The sequence below is a fragment of the Syngnathus scovelli genome, chromosome 19, assembly GCF_024217435.2.
Source record: "Syngnathus scovelli strain Florida chromosome 19, RoL_Ssco_1.2, whole genome shotgun sequence".
NCBI classification, from domain to species: Eukaryota; Metazoa; Chordata; class Actinopteri; order Syngnathiformes; family Syngnathidae; genus Syngnathus; species Syngnathus scovelli.
Window position 1 is genome coordinate 4,783,325 of NC_090865.1, and position 20,357 is coordinate 4,803,681.

At 40.6% G+C, this 20,357-nt stretch overlaps 1 protein-coding gene and 1 long non-coding RNA gene across 23 annotated transcripts in view; one reads left to right on the forward strand and one right to left on the reverse strand.

Moving 5' to 3' along the window:
* adgrb2 (adhesion G protein-coupled receptor B2) overlaps positions 1–20,357 on the reverse strand; it is a 78,297-nt gene that overhangs the window by 28,138 nt on the left and 29,802 nt on the right. For 18 of the 20 annotated variants that reach the window (XR_007487924.2, XR_007487925.2, XR_007487923.2 and 15 more), the window contains exons 3-16: positions 15,682–15,762; positions 14,498–14,686; positions 12,112–12,273; positions 9,691–9,855; positions 9,461–9,625; positions 8,924–9,025; positions 8,740–8,846; positions 7,931–8,125; positions 7,769–7,837; positions 7,597–7,705; positions 7,335–7,481; positions 5,879–5,966; positions 5,217–5,319; positions 3,362–3,405 (exon numbers count right to left, since the gene is read on the reverse strand). Coding sequence is in view for 16 of the 20 variants with exons in the window: in XM_049751367.2 (XP_049607324.1) it covers positions 3,362–3,405; positions 5,217–5,319; positions 5,879–5,966; positions 7,335–7,481; positions 7,597–7,705; positions 7,769–7,837; positions 7,931–8,125; positions 8,740–8,846; positions 8,924–9,025; positions 9,461–9,625; positions 9,691–9,855; positions 12,112–12,273; positions 14,498–14,686; positions 15,682–15,762 (1,726 nt within the window). In the remaining 4 variants the exon portion in view is untranslated. The remainder of the gene's footprint in view (positions 1–3,361; positions 3,406–5,216; positions 5,320–5,878; positions 5,967–7,334; positions 7,482–7,596; positions 7,706–7,768; positions 7,838–7,930; positions 8,126–8,739; positions 8,847–8,923; positions 9,026–9,460; positions 9,626–9,690; positions 9,856–12,111; positions 12,274–14,497; positions 14,687–15,681; positions 15,763–20,357) is intronic. The other 2 variants (XM_049751363.2, XM_049751372.2) reach the window with 2 other exon arrangements.
* The window catches only part of LOC125987325 (uncharacterized), a 120,552-nt gene continuing 117,776 nt past the window's right edge, over positions 17,582–20,357 (forward strand). For all 3 annotated transcript variants that reach the window (XR_007487978.2, XR_007487980.2, XR_007487979.2), the window contains exon 1: positions 17,582–18,404. This is a non-coding gene — a long non-coding RNA (uncharacterized lncRNA). The remainder of the gene's footprint in view (positions 18,405–20,357) is intronic.

Sequence of the window (20,357 nt, forward strand, 5' to 3'; positions counted from 1 at the left end):
GAACTGCTTTTTTGGCTGCGGGACATCAAGTGAGTGTGCCATAAATACCTCGCCTCTCTTGAAATAGAGGAAGAAAAAAAAAAGATAAGACATAAATTGATGTGAAAGGAGCCGCTAATACGTTATCATGCACAGTTTATAAAATTGCATCTCTGGAAGCAAGAAGGACTAAAATGAAAATGTAATATTTTTTTCACTATTAAATTGAAGTCGGGGGGGGGGGGGGGGGGGGGACGCAGGCAGAAGGTAATTGGAGGATTTAAGTGGGCAGAAATACAAACGTGATCGAATCTAGATGTGGCCTGGCTGAGGAGGCAACCATAACAACTTTGATATTCAGCAAATAAAACAATTTGGGATTACTTCATAAAAATTAATTCCCATCATAACATTAAGCATTCCAAGTTATGTCCAAGCAATTAGAGTGAAATGCACATTCCTACCTGCTGCAAGTGATTTGAATTTTTTTTTATTTTTTTTTATTTTTAGTCTTTACTGACTTGCATTGTATTTATTTATTTTTTATTTATTTTTAATTTATTATTTATTTATTTATTTAATTATCTATTTATTATTTTACTTATTCATTCTTTTATATATTTTATCATTTCACGCTGAGACTGATAGCTGTTTTCTAAATGTTCACCATGATGCAAAGTGAAATATTTAGCGGACTCTATCGTTATCAGTTCTCGTTTTGCTGTCCTTTCCGGTTCCTCCGTGTTTCCCTTGCTACGAGCGTGCTTTGTCATTGACCTCCGCATCCCATCAGCTAATTCATAAAGCTTCTTTTCAGGGGATTATCTTTCTTCCTGACGTGCAAGCCAGAGCGTGAACCAGAAAGTAGAGATACTGGTTGTCCACAGCCACAAATGGCCTGACATTGCAAGAGACGGCAGTCTCGATTAACACGGACAGGCAATATGGCTCTGAGGAAAGTGATTCATGTGGAAAATGGATTATCAATCCACTTGTGGCGCCGGAGCAAGGAAACATTTCATAATTGCGCTTTCATGACTGATTATTCGGAAGCAAACATTTGTCCCAAAAGTTTCGTCTTTGTAAAGCTTTTGGAAAAATTGCTTTTATCCCAAAAAAAAATATATTTTGAATGGCTAAGTCAAGGTTAGAAAAGCGACTTTGATACAGCAGCGGACTATCCAATACGCTGAGATTAAAGCGGATAATGTATCCGTAAACAAGATAATGAAGGCATGTAGCAAACTAAATCTTTTCCATATTCATCAGGCTTTTGTAGCGTTTACTTACGTTTCTCAAATTCCCCAAGTGAAGAATTTTCTGTCCTCTGACTGTCTTCACATTAGTGTAGAAAAAGCAAAAACGCAAAGAGCCATTTATATCCATGTAATCCACACGAGTCATGTGACCAATCGATCCTAACGAGCCACAAATCATCAAAAAAATGTCACTCAACGATTCACGCTTGGAGAAATGAATCCAGAATAGGAGCCACTAAGGCCCGTTTTGATAAGTGATGGAATGAAATGAGCTCATGCACGTCTGAGACACCCTGCGGAGGCAGATCCTCGCGTAAGCCCTACTGGCCGACTGGCTCTTGATACGCTGATTCTCTGTTTGACACACTTCTGAGCCCTTCTGCTCAGTCAGATGGGAAAGTGGAGCAATCCCCATCAGCCCGCCCGGCCCTCCCGGCTGCCTGATACGTACATGCCTAGTGTTTTGCTAATGCGGGGAGGACAAGTGGCCAAAGCAACAGTTGGCGAAATTCAACATCCTGAAAAAAAAAAAAATCCCACCCATTAAAAATGAAAATCCATTTTCATTTAATAACTATAAACTCCCCCTCAATGTGCAAAATTTTCTTTTAAAAGCCCGCCTGTGGTCAACCCTGAAGAAATTGCCGCTCGAGTTGCGCAATTCATTATTTCTCCATTGCAGTGACAGACGGTGGAGGCAGAGCTGGCTCTGTGGGTCCTTAACAGCTGATCCCAGATCAAAAAAACAAAAAAAAAAACAGTACAGATTAGAAATAGGATTAAATGACCCCCTGACCTCTCCCCAGATAAATGTCATCCGTTTATTCATGCGTGGTGTGCATTACATTTATCTCTAACTAATGGCTCCTATTTAAAGCAAGCTTTGATTGCGTAGCTTGCGATTCGGGCTTCGTTATTGGTCTGGCACCATGTTGCTTGGATACCCGCTAGAAAGGAGATGCAGCGTGTTGAATGGAATACGGAATGACACAAATGCATTTTGAAAATAAGCAGCATCTGGAATTGTAACTAGAGGAAGATTATAGAAATCAACAACAATAGACTAATGGAAGCAAGTGGTCGTCCTTTCTAAAGAATATCAGTTCTGACAAGCAGATTTGGGACTGTATTTTTCGCTTCATAAAGCGCACTGGATTATAAGGCATTGAATTTTTTATTTTAGAAATCATTTCATATATAGGGCGCACCGGATAGGGTTGCGGTATGCATCCACTAGCCAATAACCAATGAGCCCTCAGTAAACGATCGTGTTTGTCAAACTATCTCCTATAAAAGTGATCGGAACCGACTAAAGTTCGATCTAACACATTGGTACTGCTTACTTCTGTTTCCCTTCCAAATCAATCCGTGAATTTACTCGAAACATTAACAGCCTATTTTGAAATGAAATAGCCTCGTGCGTATAGCAGCTATCATTATAGCATTAGCCACCTGCTAACTCCCATGAGCCTCAGCTCGCAGACTCCAATGAGCCTCAGCAAAGTGTAATTTACTAGTCGTACTAAAACATACTGAAACATTTTGGCAGAGTGTACAACCAGTATGGATCAACAGATTCATCAATTGATCCATATATAAGGCGCTCTGCATTATAAGGCGCACTGTGGTTTTGTGAGTAAATTTTAAGTTTTTAAATGCGCCTAAAAGTTCGGAAAATACGGTACTTAGCAACTAGAAAAAAAAAAATCTTAAATATGAGTTTATCAGAATTGTTTTGTTGGACCAACTGAAACATATCAGCCATTGAGGTCACGTTTGGAAACGTGTTGAAGTCAAAGCAACCATCCTCAAGCAAAGACAAAACTACTCCATGAATAGCTCCCAAGTAAATTAAATTGTGAACGCGAGACTAGTCACAAATAAAAGACAAGTCCACCGAGGCAATCTGAGCATAGCTTCTTTTGAACTCTTCACGGGGAGGATGGTGTTTGCTTTCACCGGGTCATTTAATTAACACTAACAGGAAATGCAAGGGAACATCGTTAGACTGGCCTCGGTTCATTAATAAAAAAAAAGAATCAGAGTGGAGATCAGCGCCAAAGCAGATAAGCATCGACTCGGCGCTACGGCGCATTGTGGAAGAAATAATTCAGGGTACTTACGGGTTGCCGTAGTCCCACACCACACACTGAGAATCGGATGTACCCTGCAAGACAAGACAAGAAGATAATCAGTTAGTGGAAAAAAGCTTCGGAATGTTCCAAGCTATCAAACAAACGGGACAACAGGAATACACGGCTGGACTCAATCAGTGGATCCATCAGTGGATCAATACCTTCAACTGACTCATCACAACTACTGGTGATCTCCGAATTGATTATTATACTGTATAAGGCTCACTTAGTTGGAGTGAAATTGGAACTGCAGGGGCCAAATCCAATTTTGCGTTGAACTGAAAATTGTTAGGCTTGACATCAATAAATGACTACAAGATGAGAGCTGAACATTTCTTCTCTGATTTAAGTGCTTTTCAAAGTCAACCCATTTTGGGCATTTCAATTTGACTTTGGGCTCCCCCTTTTGGTGAGTTATATAAAAGCAATATTTAAGAGATTATCGGGAACCGTACTCGCTAATTTAATCTGCAATATGAATACCAACATGGTAAAAAGCAGAGCAGGTTCACGTCCTCATAACTAATCTCCCATGAACAAAAGAATCCGGGGCCTCGACACAGGCTGGACCCGTCAGACAGAATGATGCAAGATTTATGAGAGGCGAGGCGACCCGGATTGATGGATGACAACGCTCGGGCTCGCATGCAAAAGCTCCGACATCAGACGTCGTGCGGTGTGTGTTGGAGAGCAAATATGTGTGTTAGTATGCGGTCATCAATCAGAGCACATCATGGCTGACTGTGCATTACAGCCCGAATGACAACAGCATCCGCCCACAATGCAGATGTGTTGCATCTGCTTGCTTGACAACCCCAAAAAAAAAAAAAAATGGCAGCAGCTATTTGATTCAAACATCATGCAGATGTGCTTTTTATCTTCTTTGAAAATCCAAACTAATTCCCTTTATATTTTTACTGCCATGGAAGCTTTGCTGTCTGCTTGAATATTGATGAATATATTCTAATCAGATGAGCTGCAAAGGACTGGATGGGAGGGGCCGGTAAAGGAGGATGCATTTTGATGAAAGCAAACTAGATTAAAGTTCAATTACTTAACCCGGCTGGTGAGCCGGGGGAGTCCTACGGAAAGGCAGGATGAAGGATGGGAAGGGGAAGAGGTGATGGGTACGACATTTGGCATTGTCTTGGGGTTCACTCTCAGGACGCTCTCATTTCTGACCTCCTGCTTCTTACTTAACATTTAACACACATACACATTTTTAGAGCTGAGCTGACTTTCATAAGATCACCTTATAGAGAGGGCGTGACCTCTACTTTGGGAACGAAGCCTGGGGCAGAGGCTCTCTGGGCAAAGCGTCGGCAGCTGGTTGTTCTTACTTTTGGCCAAGGTTAGCACTAAGAGCAGTACAGCTGGCCAGACACTCTTTATTTTATTTTTTTTATATTTTTTTATCACAAAAGCGTGCCATCTATGAATGATTTATTTAATTATTATTTTTATTTTTTTAAATTGTATTTATGTATTTAAATTGTATTTATTTATTTAAATAATTTACATTTAAATAAATATTATTTATTATTCTTTATTTATTTTGGGGGAGTATGGGTCCACCGAGCGCCAAGTAATAAAACCGAGGTCGTATTGAGTTTGCCAACTCGTAGTTGTGACCGCTAAAAAGCACAGTGAGTCTTTTATAATAACATATCTCAATGCGATATAAACCGAATAGCCACCAAGGGACCCCGGTGCAATATAAGAAAGTCAAAAAGGTTTCGTTTTTATTCAGGCCTTAGGCCCGCCGAGCACGGTGGCACTTTACGGCATGCGGCATTTTCTTCTCCTGCTCAACTTGTGTTGGCTTGAATCATCTTTGACTTACGTTGAAAAGTGTAGCGAGCTCCACCACCACCACGGGATCACTTGGTTGCAACTCTGGTCGGACTGTCACCGTCAGGATCTTGGAATTGATCACCGCGGGTTGGCTAAAAAAAAACAATCAATTGCATTAATTGCGATATGTCAAAACGTTTCACTAGCAAGGAGATTCCTGGACATATTGTCCAAAGGAGAAATTGTTTGCTGCTGCTCCTGACCTGAATACAAATAAAACCCAGACAAACATCATATCTCACAATGACAACTTGCTGATATATTTGTTGTAAGTTATAGGACACATGAGGACACACATCCATTCAACACTATACATTTATATACCCGGCGATAAAAACTGAAGCACCCGAGGAAATGCAATTTTTGTAGATCAAAAACATTTGCAAGATAAGCAGCAGAGACAATGTACCAGGAAAGATGGATGAGAAATTGGTGCGTGGAATTCGATAGGAAATAAAAGGCAGAAGAAAGGGCACGGAAATAGAAAAAGGTAACAAGGCGAGTGAAAAGTTTTCAAAGTGAAAAGTTGCATCAAAGCAAAAATAAAGTTCAGAATGAGAGTAAAAAAAAGAAGAAATATGATATATCAAGTTGCATGCTTGCAAGCTGTGAATCAGTTCTGAACAACTAACTCTAATGAGCGCTACTCACTTTGGTGGCGGTAAAATATTGCCCAAGGTCCTGTACAAGATGGCGCCGATGACATAATACATCGTTGTCTCCGAATCCGTCTCCGCCTCTGTAATACACATTCGTCAGCCTATTAGCTAAATATATGGACCACTTCAGAAGCATTCATCTGCTTTTTCAATATTGATTCACTCCCTTCTGCGATTGTGCCAACAAAGTGCATTTCATATCAAATATTTTCTGAGTGCGCATTAAAGACCAGAAACATCGGTGAACTAAAAAATATTTTTTTTTCACCTGTGACCTTGCGGTGATGTGCATTGAATGCCTGACAAAATCCATCAACAAAAACACAAGTATCTCAATTCAAGGTTTGTCTTCTTGTTGTTATCGTGAAAGTTTTCTTACAAGCGTGCTCAGGTGTTGTTATTTCCACTTTGAAGCTTTTTTTTTTTTATCCATCAAATCTTCTTGCGTTACAATAATCCTTTCAGTGTTATATCGCCAAAAAGTCATGGCCTATCAAAGACATGGTGTGTTCTTTTGTAAATGTCATTTTGGCTATAGTGTGTTGCTAACTTGGATGTTAGCTAAAATGCAACATGTCGCTAGGAAAAAGCACTTAAGGCTTTTCTTGGAGAAAAAGGCTGCTTTTTACTTTGGCTGCTTGTCAAGGTTTCATAGTTTATTCTTGTACTTGGACAGTCAATTTCTTTTTCAAACACTTTTGATTAGCTCTTTGCAAAATACGATTGCCTCCAAACATGGACTTTGTATAGTGCCCGTGTATCTTAGGTCTTTTGTCACCTTCGAAAAATTGTCTGTGTCAATAAGACACATTTGTGCCTGGCACATTTGTTGACCAACCAGACCTTTAGTGAAGAGCGTGTCGGCTTGTGTGATAACAGTTGCGGCAATTTGTTGAGAGTCCGAATAATAGCTGAATCAGATCTAAATCACAATCGTGAGCTTTGTTTTAAAGCAGGCGCGTCAAACTCATTTTTTTCAAGGGCTGCATTGTAGTCATAGTTTCTTTCGGAGTGCCATTATGACCCAAATAAATGTATGAGCACCTCATAATTTACAGCTACAAAACAAATCAACAAATAACTCGTTTTCAAATCAGACTAGTGAAAACTGATCAAGTTAAAATATATATACTTTTTTTTTTAAAAGTGAAGACAATTTGCAATTCTAGTAATGACACACGAATTTGATGCACAATTTGTCTTTGCACATAAAATCATGTGACGGGCCGTATCTGGCCCCCGTGCCTTGAGTTTGACCCCTGTGTTTTAAAGCCTTGAGATAGCGAGCAGATGTATCGACGAAATGTGACAGCGTACCAAACGCAACTCATTGATCTTCAGACGTATTCAATCTTTCTGCTGTGGTTGTTCTTAAAGGCAAATAAAATTGAGTTGAGTCATCAAGCCACAAAAAAAAAAATTCCAGTAATTGTTTTGTGTTTTGCTACCTTCATTTGATACAGTAAAGACTTCCTTGGGGATGAAGAGCTTGTCCTCCGCTGTTCTGGCCCAGTCCTTCATCCCCCTCCGGCCCTTCATGGGGAAGTTAATATCACTGGAAACCGCTGACACCGGCTCTCTCTGGATTGTTATCACTGTGCAAACAATAGAGAGTAATACTTAAAACTTAGCACTCTGTGAGAAGAGCAGATGTTGCTCGGTGAGAGGAAAGCTAAAAAATGATATGAAACTTGGCGCGAAAATACTCACTAAGGTTGTTTGTAACCACCAAAAAACTTTGAAAAGGCTTCTGGGCTTCGCCGATGAGATGAATGAAATCTTCTAAAATTCTCATTAACAACGCGGCACCAGGGGCGACCTGAAAATGGATTTTTGTTTTTTAATTTTTCAATGATTTTTCTCAAAAATTGAGAGACTTTACCTGGTGTACGTCATCCCACTTGTCTAAATTTTCCATGTCCAACATATGGCTGATTATCTGGAAGAATTTCTGAAAGAAGATATTCAACACTGAAATTCTTGCAGAGGTATTGCAGGATATTATTTTCTATTCTCAGACACGGGAGGCTTTGCCTCTGCCAACCTGCACGTCGTCAGGAGCTGGGATGTAGGTTGCTCTTTTGAAGGTGTCCGTCACATTTCGCAAGATCTCCGTGGAAAAGAGAAGGTCGCCACTGTAGTAGCTCCTCCTCCGCAAGAGCTCCAGGAGACTTCTTACGATCTGAGACATGCCCTCACCAGCCAGGGTCCTCTGACCCTTCGCGAGATGCTCTCGTAACTTTAAATGAGGGAGGGGGGGGAAAAAAAAGAATGAGTAGATAGAGTGCATGTTTGCTCGTGAGCGCAAACCAGAAGACGACACAAGATAACATCAATCACGGAAAATTAATTATTGACTCATGCTATTAATGGAAGCTTGCAAGAGAAGGTATCAGTGCAATTAAGTCCTCCACTTCACAATCTCCAACCTTCCACTGAACAATCCCAAATCCTCCCCCCCCCCCCTGTATAATCTCCTCTGCCATAATCGAGGAGAGGGAAAGGTGGAAGTTCACAGCGCAGGCAAAGTCTGGCTGATGAACACATTCATTAGCTATGTTCATTAATTGATAAGTGTGAGTGCAAAGCTCTGGAAAAAATAGCTAATTATAGATACTGGAAGGACGAGAATTAGTAAACTTGGAGGGCTCCATGGTCAGTGATTTATATTATATTATATTATATTATATTATATTATATTATATTATATTATATTATATTATATTATATTATATTTATATTTATTTTATTTTATTTTATTTTATTTTATTTTATTTTATTTTATTTTATTTTATTTTATTTTATCTTATTTTATTTTTGAAGCATTCCAGAATATGTAAATTGAGAACTCACAGATATATGTAAATATCCATAATCAACTGAGATGCATCTGGCGAAGCTCGGAGGACCCCAGAAAGCAACTCCATTATTGTCCAGCATGCAACGACGACTAGCAGATCCTAAAAGGAAACAAGCAAAAATAAAAAAATCACTTAACATATAATATTTTGATTCTAAATGATGCTCTCTCACTAACCAGTAGCGTTTGTTGGACACTTGTTATAAACAATCTCTCCAGCCGAGGCTCTCCTCCACGACGTCATGAGGAGGTTCTCGTCTTTACAAATCTCATGAGGAGCTGCCAGAGAAAGTAAACGAGAGAAAAAGTGAGCTGGAGTTCAAGAAATCAAATTTCATCGTACTCTAAAAGCCGACACGGAGCTTTTCAAGTGTGAGGCATGAGTGATAACAACTACCCCGGGTAAAAAAAAAAAAAAAAAACATCCCTCAGAAAAACAAAAATCAAATCATTGTTCTTCCGCTTCCATTCGTTTATGAATAGCTAAGTACCCCCTCCCCCCCCCCCCTTCTAAGTGTCACTGCCCCAGCACACGATCTCATTCCCTCTTCATCTTCACCTCCCTTGGTCTCTTTCATAACCCTGATGAAACAAATGCCAGCGAGTGCTGTGAAGATATTCCAATGGGGGCACATGAGATGAAGACGGGAAAGCCAAGATGATATTCACCCAACAGAAGTGCTACTTTGAGTTTTGTGTGGCATCACTACTAACCGGGGCATTTCTTTTCGTTACACGAGCGAACCTCCTCTGCCGAGCCTTGACACGGGTAGCCTTGCTCCCCGTTACCCTCGCACATCCTGGAACGCCGCTGCCATCCAGAGTCACATGTCTTGCTGCAGAGGCTCCAATGGTTCCAGTTGCCCCAGTTACCCCCACCTCAAAAAAAAAAAAAAAAAAAATCCTGTTTTTCCCAGACTCACAAATTGGGAGAACATCCTTACCAGTGCATGACGGGTTGGTGCAATCTCTACTTTCTTGATGGGGGCCTTTACATTCGGCCCAGCCGTGCACGGACACGCTGCAACGTCTCTGCCTTTGCTGGGTGCCCGTGTTACAGGAGACGCTGCATCTTGACCACGGGCCCCACTCCAACCATTTTCCCTCCACTGACCCCCCGTGGAAGTGACGATCCAGGGAATAAAATAGAGAAAGACAAACGATGAAACAATTGTAGCGTTAAAAGAGGTTAATAGAAAGTGTAAACAGAGTGCAGGCGTTATTTTGTTTCCCATAAATAGCATTTTTTAGAAGATTCCTGGGATTAAATATTTAAATCTGCTGTAACAATTCCTTTCATATTGCGGTTTAAAGGGTTCATACAGAGTGTTGCATGTTGATGACAATTTTTTGACATGTGTTTGTGCATTATTAGATGTCTTTTAAAAATAGATGTAGTTTATACTGCCACACTAACAAAGAGCTTAACCAAAGCATGGTGACATGCATCACGCAATCAAAGCTTCCACGACTGATCTGCACTAGAAAAGGATTGCTGGAGTAATTGAGTTGTCACATAAAATACTGCAGATGCCCCCCCCGAAAATTACAATGATCAAGGCGAGGTGGCTTGTCATGGCCTTAAAAAAAGATTGGGTAATTTTGAGTGTCAAGAAAAAAAAAGTCGAATGGCTACGATCTACAAGCTAAAGGCAATCTGAAGAATTATTTTGGAACTGATCAATTATTGGCTGTCAAATCATGTTGCATTAATTAATGAGACTATAGAGGGCATGTAATTATTATTAGAATAAAATTAATCATATATTATTAAATTAATAAATTACTATTACCGTAATTTCCGGACTATAAGCCGCGACTTTTTTCCAAAATTTTGAACCCTGCGGCTTATAGTCAGGTGCGGCTTATATACGATTTTTTTCATGATTTTTGTGATGACTTGATCACTTTTATACACTCGCAAAAAGGCTGTGGACCACTGTTGTGCGGTATCTTGAAGAACAAAACAACAACAAAAATACTATTTTGAAACACTACTATGGCCGCTGCTTATTCTGGCTGTGTTGCTTGTGACTATTATGAGCTTTAGTAGGAATACACGCTAGGTGACCTGCGTCAAAAGGCTCTAAACCCTTTTTCATTCTTCTGACATTGTCCTCACCAAAAACAAGTTGTAATGAATGTGAACTTTTAATGCATTTTATTCAGAAGGTTACTTTGAACCCTGAGGCTTAAATGGCGGCGCGGTATATTTATGGATTTTTACGGCTTTCTGTGTACTGTCTTTCTTTGTAAAAAAAACTCATGTGCACGTGCGGCTTATAGTCCGGTGCGGCTTATGTAAGAAAAAAACTAAAATATCCCTGAATTTTAGCTGGTGCGGCTTATAGTCGGGTGCGGCTTATAGTCCAGAAATTACGGTATATAATTCAAAAATATTCCTCATTCGCACATTTCCTTAAGGTCACAAAAAATAAGTTTAATTAGAGCCTTTTTTCCAATTATTTGTTAAAAGCTCGAGCAAGCATAACTTAGCAAAAGCACTCACATTTAGTGACTCCAGTTATAATGATGCAATTATATGCAAGAGCCACATCCGTACATCCATTAATACATTGATGCAAAGTCATAAATAAAGATTTTTTTTTTTTTTGATTTCCGGAGACATAAAACACTTTGCAGTTGAAGTTATTTTTCAAAACATTTTAATGCCAGTACAAAATAAATGTCTTTTAAAGGGCACGGCTAATGCACGTACATTAAGTGTACCTCAAGTCTAAAAGCAACTTTTTTTTTTTTCTCTTAGAATACCACCTTTCAAGAAGCAGTGATATTTAAATGTCTGCAAAGAAAATAGTCACTCTTGCTTTAAAGCAGTTCCATCATCGCAACATTGATGGTTCAGAATTTGAAGGAATGAAGTCATTTTGTATCGACGACGGCTTAATAAAGAGGTTTCAGATGGCCGGTTTGAATCAGATTGCTATTCTTGAGATGCCCTCGACCCGAGAATAAGATTGGGCCGGCAACTTATTGACAAGGTGCAGGTCTAGCAGGTAATCTTGGAGACACAAGCAGAAGAACACACACACACACACATACACTCCGCAATCCAAAACGAGCCAACCATGAAGACAACATCAAGAATCGAAAAGCAAAATCTTAGCAGGATGCCTGAGTGAGCATGTGCACACGTGAGCTGGCACCTCACGGCTCATCGCAGACGAATGAAAATGGAAATGAAAACTTGGGTGTAGTAGGCCGGGATGATGGGCGGGGTCAACAAATGATTGAACTTGTAATATTAGTTTCCAAGTGTGGAGATCCTGTGAGCCATAAAAAGTCAATTTAAGGGGGAGAGCAAGTTGGATTGGCGGTCACATGCAAATGGACATGGTACTAACCAGGACACACTGCAATGTTGCAGAGTTTGGTCTGAGTCTCGGGCCATCCGCAAGGCACGGCCCCACCTTCGTTCACACACTTCCTGCTTCGAGTCCTGGAGCCCCGCCCACATGTCACAGAGCACAGGCTCCACGAGGACCACTCGTGCCACAGTCCATGCACTGTAAATGGCCACGCAGGAAACACACATGGCGATGAGAAATGAGGGTGGGGTAAGAGGCGGGGCCAACATTCATGATAATGAAAGATTTCGGAACTGGCAAAGAAATGGATGGACACAGCCATGCGATAATGCAGTCATGATTTAATTCAAACGATTACTTAACGACTAATGTCAACAAAGACTGTAATTACAACAGACACTCCAGCAAGCAATTAAGAAAGGAAATGTTTCTGTTCCGAGTGTGTTCTGCAAAGTCGTCTTCCTACATCTAATTTTAGACTGTTGAAATAAATGCGAGCGGAATAAATGAGCGGCGGAGTTGCACAAAACCATCGTCAATAATGAATGTGACCTCAAGACTCCTCTTGCGTTGCTTTATATCACTGAGCTTAACTTCAAGCTGTGTCAGCTTGATCCGATTTCATCATGCAGGAATGCTTGCGCAATGTCCAATGTTGAAGTGGTACACAAATGAATGCGTGCAAACATTCAACGGATTTGCCAAAACATTTTTGGAATAGGCCGCAACGACAAACCGAGCGTGTTCAAAAAGACAAAGATGCTTTATTTGATAGAAAGAAGCAACATTTGGACAAAGAGAGAGGGAAAAAAAAAAACTTGAGGATAAAGATAGTTGGCAAAACTAAATAAATCATAATCCTAAATAATTAAGTCGACACAGTAAAAAAATAAATAAAAGGCTCAAAGGAAAAGGGAGTTGGCGGCACAGAATGATTGTGCTATTAAAAAGTATGCAGTGCTGGTAAATAGTGAGATCGTTTTCAATGCAGCTGTCAGAATTTTAAAATCTCTTGTTATGCCTTTGAGTCATTTGTGGCATGTTTGGAACAGAACAGTGACAAGAACTGAAAAAAATGGAACGAGGATTACGACGATGGAGATTTGCTTGCATATATTCCAGATCTGCTCTTGTGCTTCTATTACAAAGTGAAAAAGTGAATCCTCCTTCATAATTAATACAGACTTAAAATACCATGATGGCATTTCTTTAATAAGACCCAGGTTACGTGTCGTTAGCATATGGCAACTCACCATAGCGTGAAAATCTGTTTAATTATTAAACATGTGAATCTAATTATATATACATTATTAAGATATCTCCTTGCAATTTGTTATCGCTAACGTGTGAGGTAACTCGGCGATAATAAGACGCAAGCGTCATATTAAGTTATTATCGTTAGCGGATTTTGCATGTATTATTTAAGTGCTTGTTGTTTGGAGGTCGTTGGAAGTTTTGCATTCTTGTGTTGACGATATTACGTAAATGGTTAGCGCTGCATCGTTTGACTACGCACTGACCCGGAGACTTGTACTGCATAATGCAACATTATTTTAGCCCGTGTTTGAAATGTCACTGAATCTATGGCAGGAGCTAAATACAACAGAAGCAGAGGTAGAACTTTACTTTGCATGCTTTCGGGAATGGGAGTAAGGAGAAGAAAAAAAAAAAAAAACATTTGCTCGACCACTTACTGCCTGGTTGGCTTTAACAAGGACAAGACCATTAGCTAAATGAATTCGGAATAACCTTCAATTGGGGGAAAAAAAAAAAAAAAGCAAAAATGTCCTTTTACACTTCATTGCCATAGTTATCTGCACATAGATAAAGAAAAAAAATCCTGTTTTGGTTGAAAGGGGTATTTTTAAAAGTCAATTACATCAAGCTCATTAAAAACATTCATGTTTTTTTTTTTTTTGCTACCACCTCCACACTCCTAATTTAGCTGAATTTGCCGCGGTACAAATCAGGGCGATTCCCAGGGGTGCCCAACACCCCCCCCCCCCCCCCCCCCCCCCACACACACACACACAAATAACAAATAATAAAATAATACCTGGAACAACACAGCAGCCAATATCCTATCAAAGGAGCTGCTGAGAATATTAATATCAACGCTGAACGGAAAAGCCAGGCACTTAGACGTACAAATCGCATTGGCGGATTTAAATTTTGAAAACAAGATTAGCATATGCACTGACAGGGAGGGAAGATGTTTCTTTTTTTTTTTGTTCCTTTTTAGAATTTTGAGGCGGGGATTTGGCACTTAAATCCAAACATGCTTCGAAAGAAGATACTGATAATGTCATAAATTTAGAGAAATTGTATTTATTTATTTATTTATTTTCCTGATGATGTATTTTTGCTGATGCTTTTGAGGTTGGACATTTGGTTGCAGATCAAATTTGACCCACGTGCATACCTGAGGTTATTATCCCGGGTTCGCCCGGACAGGAAGCCGTATTGTTGCACATGCGTGTCTCTCGGAGGGCACCGCTGCACAGAGTGCTGTAAGGGGACGACACGCAGGAGCGTGTTCGCACTTGCCAGCCGTGTCCGCATGTTAGAGAACACACGCTCCACTGAGACCATTCCTCAGCTGCAGGGTCACCTAGAGATTTGAACACAGAGGCTCACGCTTAGCTAAAGGAAGGACGGGGGAACAAACCCAAAAATATGATATAAGCACATGCATATGTTGTTATTTAAATGTATTTAAATGTATTTATTTCATATATTTAATTTTTTTTTTAATTATTTTTTGAACACATTTTTGTCGCAGGCCGCATCGTAGTCATAGTTTCCTTCAGTGGGCCAACCCAAATAAATATATGAAATGCCTTTTTCAAATCAAAGACTAGTAAAAACTGTTCAAATATTTCAAAAATATGATTATTATTTTATTTTTGTATTAACATGAATTCAATTTGTCTTCACGGGCCACATAAAATGATGGCGGGGCTTATCTAGCCCCCTTGCCTTATGTTTGTACAATTCCTCAAAACTCTTGGTTCCTCCCTAGAAAGCAGCGATTAAGTATGAAGCAGCTCCACCCGTCTCTGAATTGTTTTCCAATCCGCGTGTTCTTTGATAGAGGCGTCATCACGTGGCAGCGGTGGAAATCAAATTAATTTCATGTCCGTTAATCGCATTACATCTTCATTAACAACCCGTGAGTCAGGGTTTAAGCTCATCTTGGATGCCTGGAGGAATGGAAGAACAGGAACGCACAAGAGAGGAGTAGACGAGAGAGCCGGGGGTTTTTCCTGACAGAAGGGTCTCTCTGTTCCACACAGTTGTACCAGCGAACACGCGTGTGTATGTGTGTGCGCACAGCATGACCGTATGCTGATAGGCGCAGGTCGACCCGTTCAAATGTAGGTCAAAATGTCAACATGAATAATGAGAAAGGTTAGGTATGTAAAAGCACGGCTCACTTCTTAGCAACTCTTGACATTTTTTTCTTATATTTAATAGATTGTGCCATGTTACATAATTCATTTTGATTCTGTTCGACCTTGGTGGCATTTACACAAATTACAACAGTTGGCTCATAAAGGCAAATTAGATTTTTTTTTTTTTTTTATGTCCCTCCTTCTTACGCACCTGTTTGTGCCTGAAACACACCTGGCTGGTCAGCTGATCTTGGTCTTTGCGTCTTCACCTTCAAGTCATCATCATCTGGGTCTGGAAGACAATAAGTGCAATTCTGGAATTTGTTTTTATCAATATAGAGAAATGTGTGATTAGGTGATGTGGTGCAGCAAACAATGGAAAAAAAGGAAATTGCCCATATGTGGACTCACGCTGATATCAAGCTCGAACCGACTCAGCAGCTATATACACACGAGATGGAAGTCACTTCTGTCGCTGAGCTTTTTAACTCAATGCAAAGAAGATCACCCTCAGAGAAACAGCTTAGGCAAAGCCCCCCCCCCTTACCCTACCCCCCGCGCTACAACACAAACATGCTTACACATTTGTATGGCACATGCAAACACGACTATAAACACGGTGAATGAACAAAGAAATGTGCAGCGAAGCATTTTGAAAAGCATCTCGGGGAGGAGGGCAGGGGGAGAGCTCCGATTGTCTTGGCTCAACTTGGATTTAAATACGCTACACAAAATAATTCATATGGTAATATTGCAAAAGTGTCATTGTTTGCAGGCTCACATTACGAATGCGGACTTTCCTTAACGCCGACCATCACGGACAATTTTCCCAGCCGTACATCTATTCTGGGTTTATGGCTCTCTGGTGCTCTCCATTTATTCCAGAGTCCATCTGGGGAGGTCCAAACTGATAGAAGCAGACTGTAATGGACATTTTATAAGCTACTGGACAGATAGATCCACTCTACTCTACCTTACTACCTTCTTGCTGGCTCCAAAGCAGATATGAGAAGTTGAATTAGATTGGTGCAGGACAGTCTCCCCGGCTGCCGTGACCTCAAGGTCATTTGTGTGCTTTCAAAATGGATTCAAAATCGAGTTTTCTTAACCCCCCACAGGCTGCCTGTGTATTTTTCTCGCCTTTTTGCCGCATACACAATCAAATACGTACACAATGATCCTCGCAAGCTTTGGCTATTTCCTCATGCCAAATTGGTTTTGTTTCATTTCTTTGTCGCCCCATCGCCACCTGTTTGGCTTTCTCTTATGAGATCTTTTGAAAGGTTTTCAAGCATCAGTAGAGAACATTAGAGGCTCCTTCATTGTAATGAATGTTTATATTTTTGATTGGATAAAAAGACACAATGGAGCTTCGAATCGAAATAATAAAAAAAATTGCTGAGGCTTGCCTCTGCAGGAAGCAGGTGTTGCCATAGCAACGTGATCATGTCAGTAAGAAATTTAAGAGATGCGAGTGGATGATTGGGGAGTGATTATAAATCAGCGGCCACTGCATCAAGTATGAAGGTGAACACCTCGTTAATTGCTTGGCATCCATCCATTTTTCTTTTTGCTTTTCTGTGGCACCAACATGAGCAGCACAATGTCTGGCATGGATCCCGTTCGACCGCACGTCAGTGGTCATGCTCTTGTAATTTCCGTCACGTCCGTTCATTCATGCGTGATGACTTTTTAGTATTCAACAACCGCAAGCGAGCCCAATCCCTGTCAACGCACTCAGATATATTTGTAATACAATTGCTTCACAAACATACAAACTGATTGCTTGTATTCATGGCTGTTTAGCTTACAGACCATAAAAGCAACTCAGAGCACGTTTTTTTTTTTTGCATAATTCATATCACAGACGCACAAGAGGTTGTAAGTTCCACATATTTTGATTCAGCGCTGGGAAGGAAAACAAACTGATTGTTGTAATCAGACGCTATCCAAAATAGTCGGCACTCGACACAGCGTTTAACACAATCTGAGTCATGTTAGATGGATTTTTTTTTTTTTTATGTAGACCTTCATTTTCCTGCTCATGCCATAGGAATCAAACATGAGGCCACATCGTTCGAACACACTTTAAAAAACCAAGGTGAGAACAATCTCGCTCTTTACAAGGCTTTAAGAAGGCCATGCTTCGGTTGAGATGAGTCAAGTCGACAACCTCACTTTGCTTCTCCTTACTCTGATATAAATAAAGGTTCCAGGTAATTTAATCCGGGAAAAGAAAGCGCAGAGACCAGTCAGTCCGACGAGGCTAATTGTGAAAGCGGCCATGCAATGTTTTAACTTATTCATACAACAGGAACAGTTCTTTTTTTTTTTCTTTCCTCTTAGCGTTAATAAACATGCAGTGCTGTACTGCAGAGATATAGCCTTACTACTTACTGTACAGCGTGCTCTACACTTTAAGGCACCTATATTGCAGATAGAAACGGCGGCAGATAAAGCAAATTGCCCTGTCCATCATGGAGTCCTCACTCCTGCACAACATGCCACACATCCACTCAAGGCATGGCTGCAAATGGCTTTTGGAGAGATGACTCGCGATGGAGAGCACCCTCCAACTTCCCTCCCCCGCCATAGCCAGGCTTCCATGCTGAGAGACAGAAGCATCTTGGATTTGAAATGATATGAAGGACAAACATAGTTTATTGTTGTGAAAAAAAAGTGTTTTGCACAGATCTTTATTATATTTAAAAAAAAACATCTTGAGACTTTAATTGCTGCCAATGTAGAAAATATAAATTATAACTTCAAAAAAATGGCCTGTTGTCATTTTAACCCCGCCCACAAATTTACCTGGATAATTGGTGGGCGGAGCCTGTCTACCTGTTTGAGTTTTTGTTGGTGCTTGGGTGCGGCTCCAGTGGAACAAACAGATTGGAATATTACATTATATCATTTTCCTTATTGGACAAACAGGTTGGAATATTACATTATATCATTTTCCTTATTGCTCTAGTTGCATTGTTGATACTTTTTTTTGTCTGCTTTGTTGTCCTTTGACTGTGAAACTCAATTTTTGCTCTCCAAACAATTAAATTCACCAAGAACTCATTTGGATCAGCAAATGATACACAAAAAAAAAGCAGAATGCAATTTTCACTTTCCCCCAGTCTTTGCACCTGACTTGCTTTGAATCAGTATTTCTTGTTGCTACCTTGACTTTTTCACTCTCACAACTGGCCTCAACCGGTCCCCCGTGACGAACCGTACATCTCACCTCTCTGTCTTTATCTTCTGTCACTGCCAGAATCATTACTTGGTACAACACTTTGAAATGTACACTTCTTCTTTTTTTTTTCACTTGAGGAATCATTCTGACTCTTATTGTAAACTGAACTGCACAAAAAAAAAATCAGAGTAGCTGCTGTTATTGAAAGGCGTTTTTGATCCACTTATATTTAAGAACAGATGTTTTTTTTGTCTAATCACAGCTCACAATTCCAGTCGAACGGTGCTCAACAGCAAAAGACGCAAGCGGCATAGCAGCAGTTGCACGTTGAGCTCCACTGTTGCTCGCTGTTCACTGCCAGAGCACGACATGAAACAAAATTAAATGAAAAGCAAGATTAGCTCCAAGATAGAGCTAGTCAGGCTTTGAGGCGTCTCACTTTTTTCCCATCAGCATGACTTGTTTGTGTGTTTGAGTGCATAGCTACAGTACAGTAGAAAGTGATTTGTGATCTAAGACTGGAATTGCACAAGCATATTGATTTTAAATATTGTTAAAACAAAATAGTATCGGAATCTAAATCATGCACTCCAAATATGGCAATTGACTGGTTTTGGATTTTGAGGCCTTAGGGCACTGGTGTCAAACTCAAGGCCCGGGGGTGATATTTGATTTTACTCGTCTGATTTGAAAACAAGGTCCTCATACATTTATTTGGGTTGACAGTCATACTGGCCCTCCGAAAGAAGCTATGACTACAATGTGGCCCGCGAAAAAAATCACTTTGACACCCCTGCCTTAGGGTCTGAGCCTCATTGGTCCTATCAGTGTGGTAATGAGCCCCTTTAAGCCCCCCCCCCATGCTGATAAAAGACCGGACAGCTGCCCGAGTAAACTATGGCAAACTAGCGTTTTGCTTTCCACATGAGCAGCTACAACAGCTGCTCGTATGCAAGTGCTGCTCTTTCCTATCTGTGAGGGCATGATGATTGTGTGAGAGTACATCTGTGTGCATGAGAGTGCCAAGGGAGAGGGTAATGAGGACCACTGAGGCCCATTTAAGCTAGCAGGGTTCACTAGCGTGACTGGGCTCGTCCGTTCTTCCCAAGGCAAAAAAAAACCCCATCACGGCTGGGTCTTATCGTTTCCACCAAACATCACCTCGGGGCTCATACAGATGGTTTAAAATCCAGGCTGACCTTTTGAGCCTGAAGTATATGCGGTCGAGACCACCCCTCGGCTCTCGGGTTCTACCACGTCGGACGGTGTGAGGTCATCGGAGTTGTCTGTTCGGAAGGTGCACGCTTGCAAATGGACATATCGTGCACGTAGAGGAGCCTCATCACTTTACATTGATTTCCCGCTGGCTAGCCAACTGCTTAGCCATCTTTGCGGTGACAGTTTGACCCATGAGGCCTGTTAGAGGTTCCCGCGTACACACTGAAACACACACAATTATATATTTGGAGCTATCCTGAACCTTGCAGGGAACTCCCCAAAGCATTTATCGACTGCTGAGTGAAAGTGGCTATTAATCCATCAAGGGCTTAACTGCAACACTGTTTGATTTTAACATACGTGCTAATCGGGAAATTCTATTTTGAATTTAGGAGCTACTGTCATTTGCTTTGTTCGAAATCCGGCGCAAATAAAACACTCATGCGGGATTACTCTTCAGGAAGAAAGGTCAAAGGTCACCT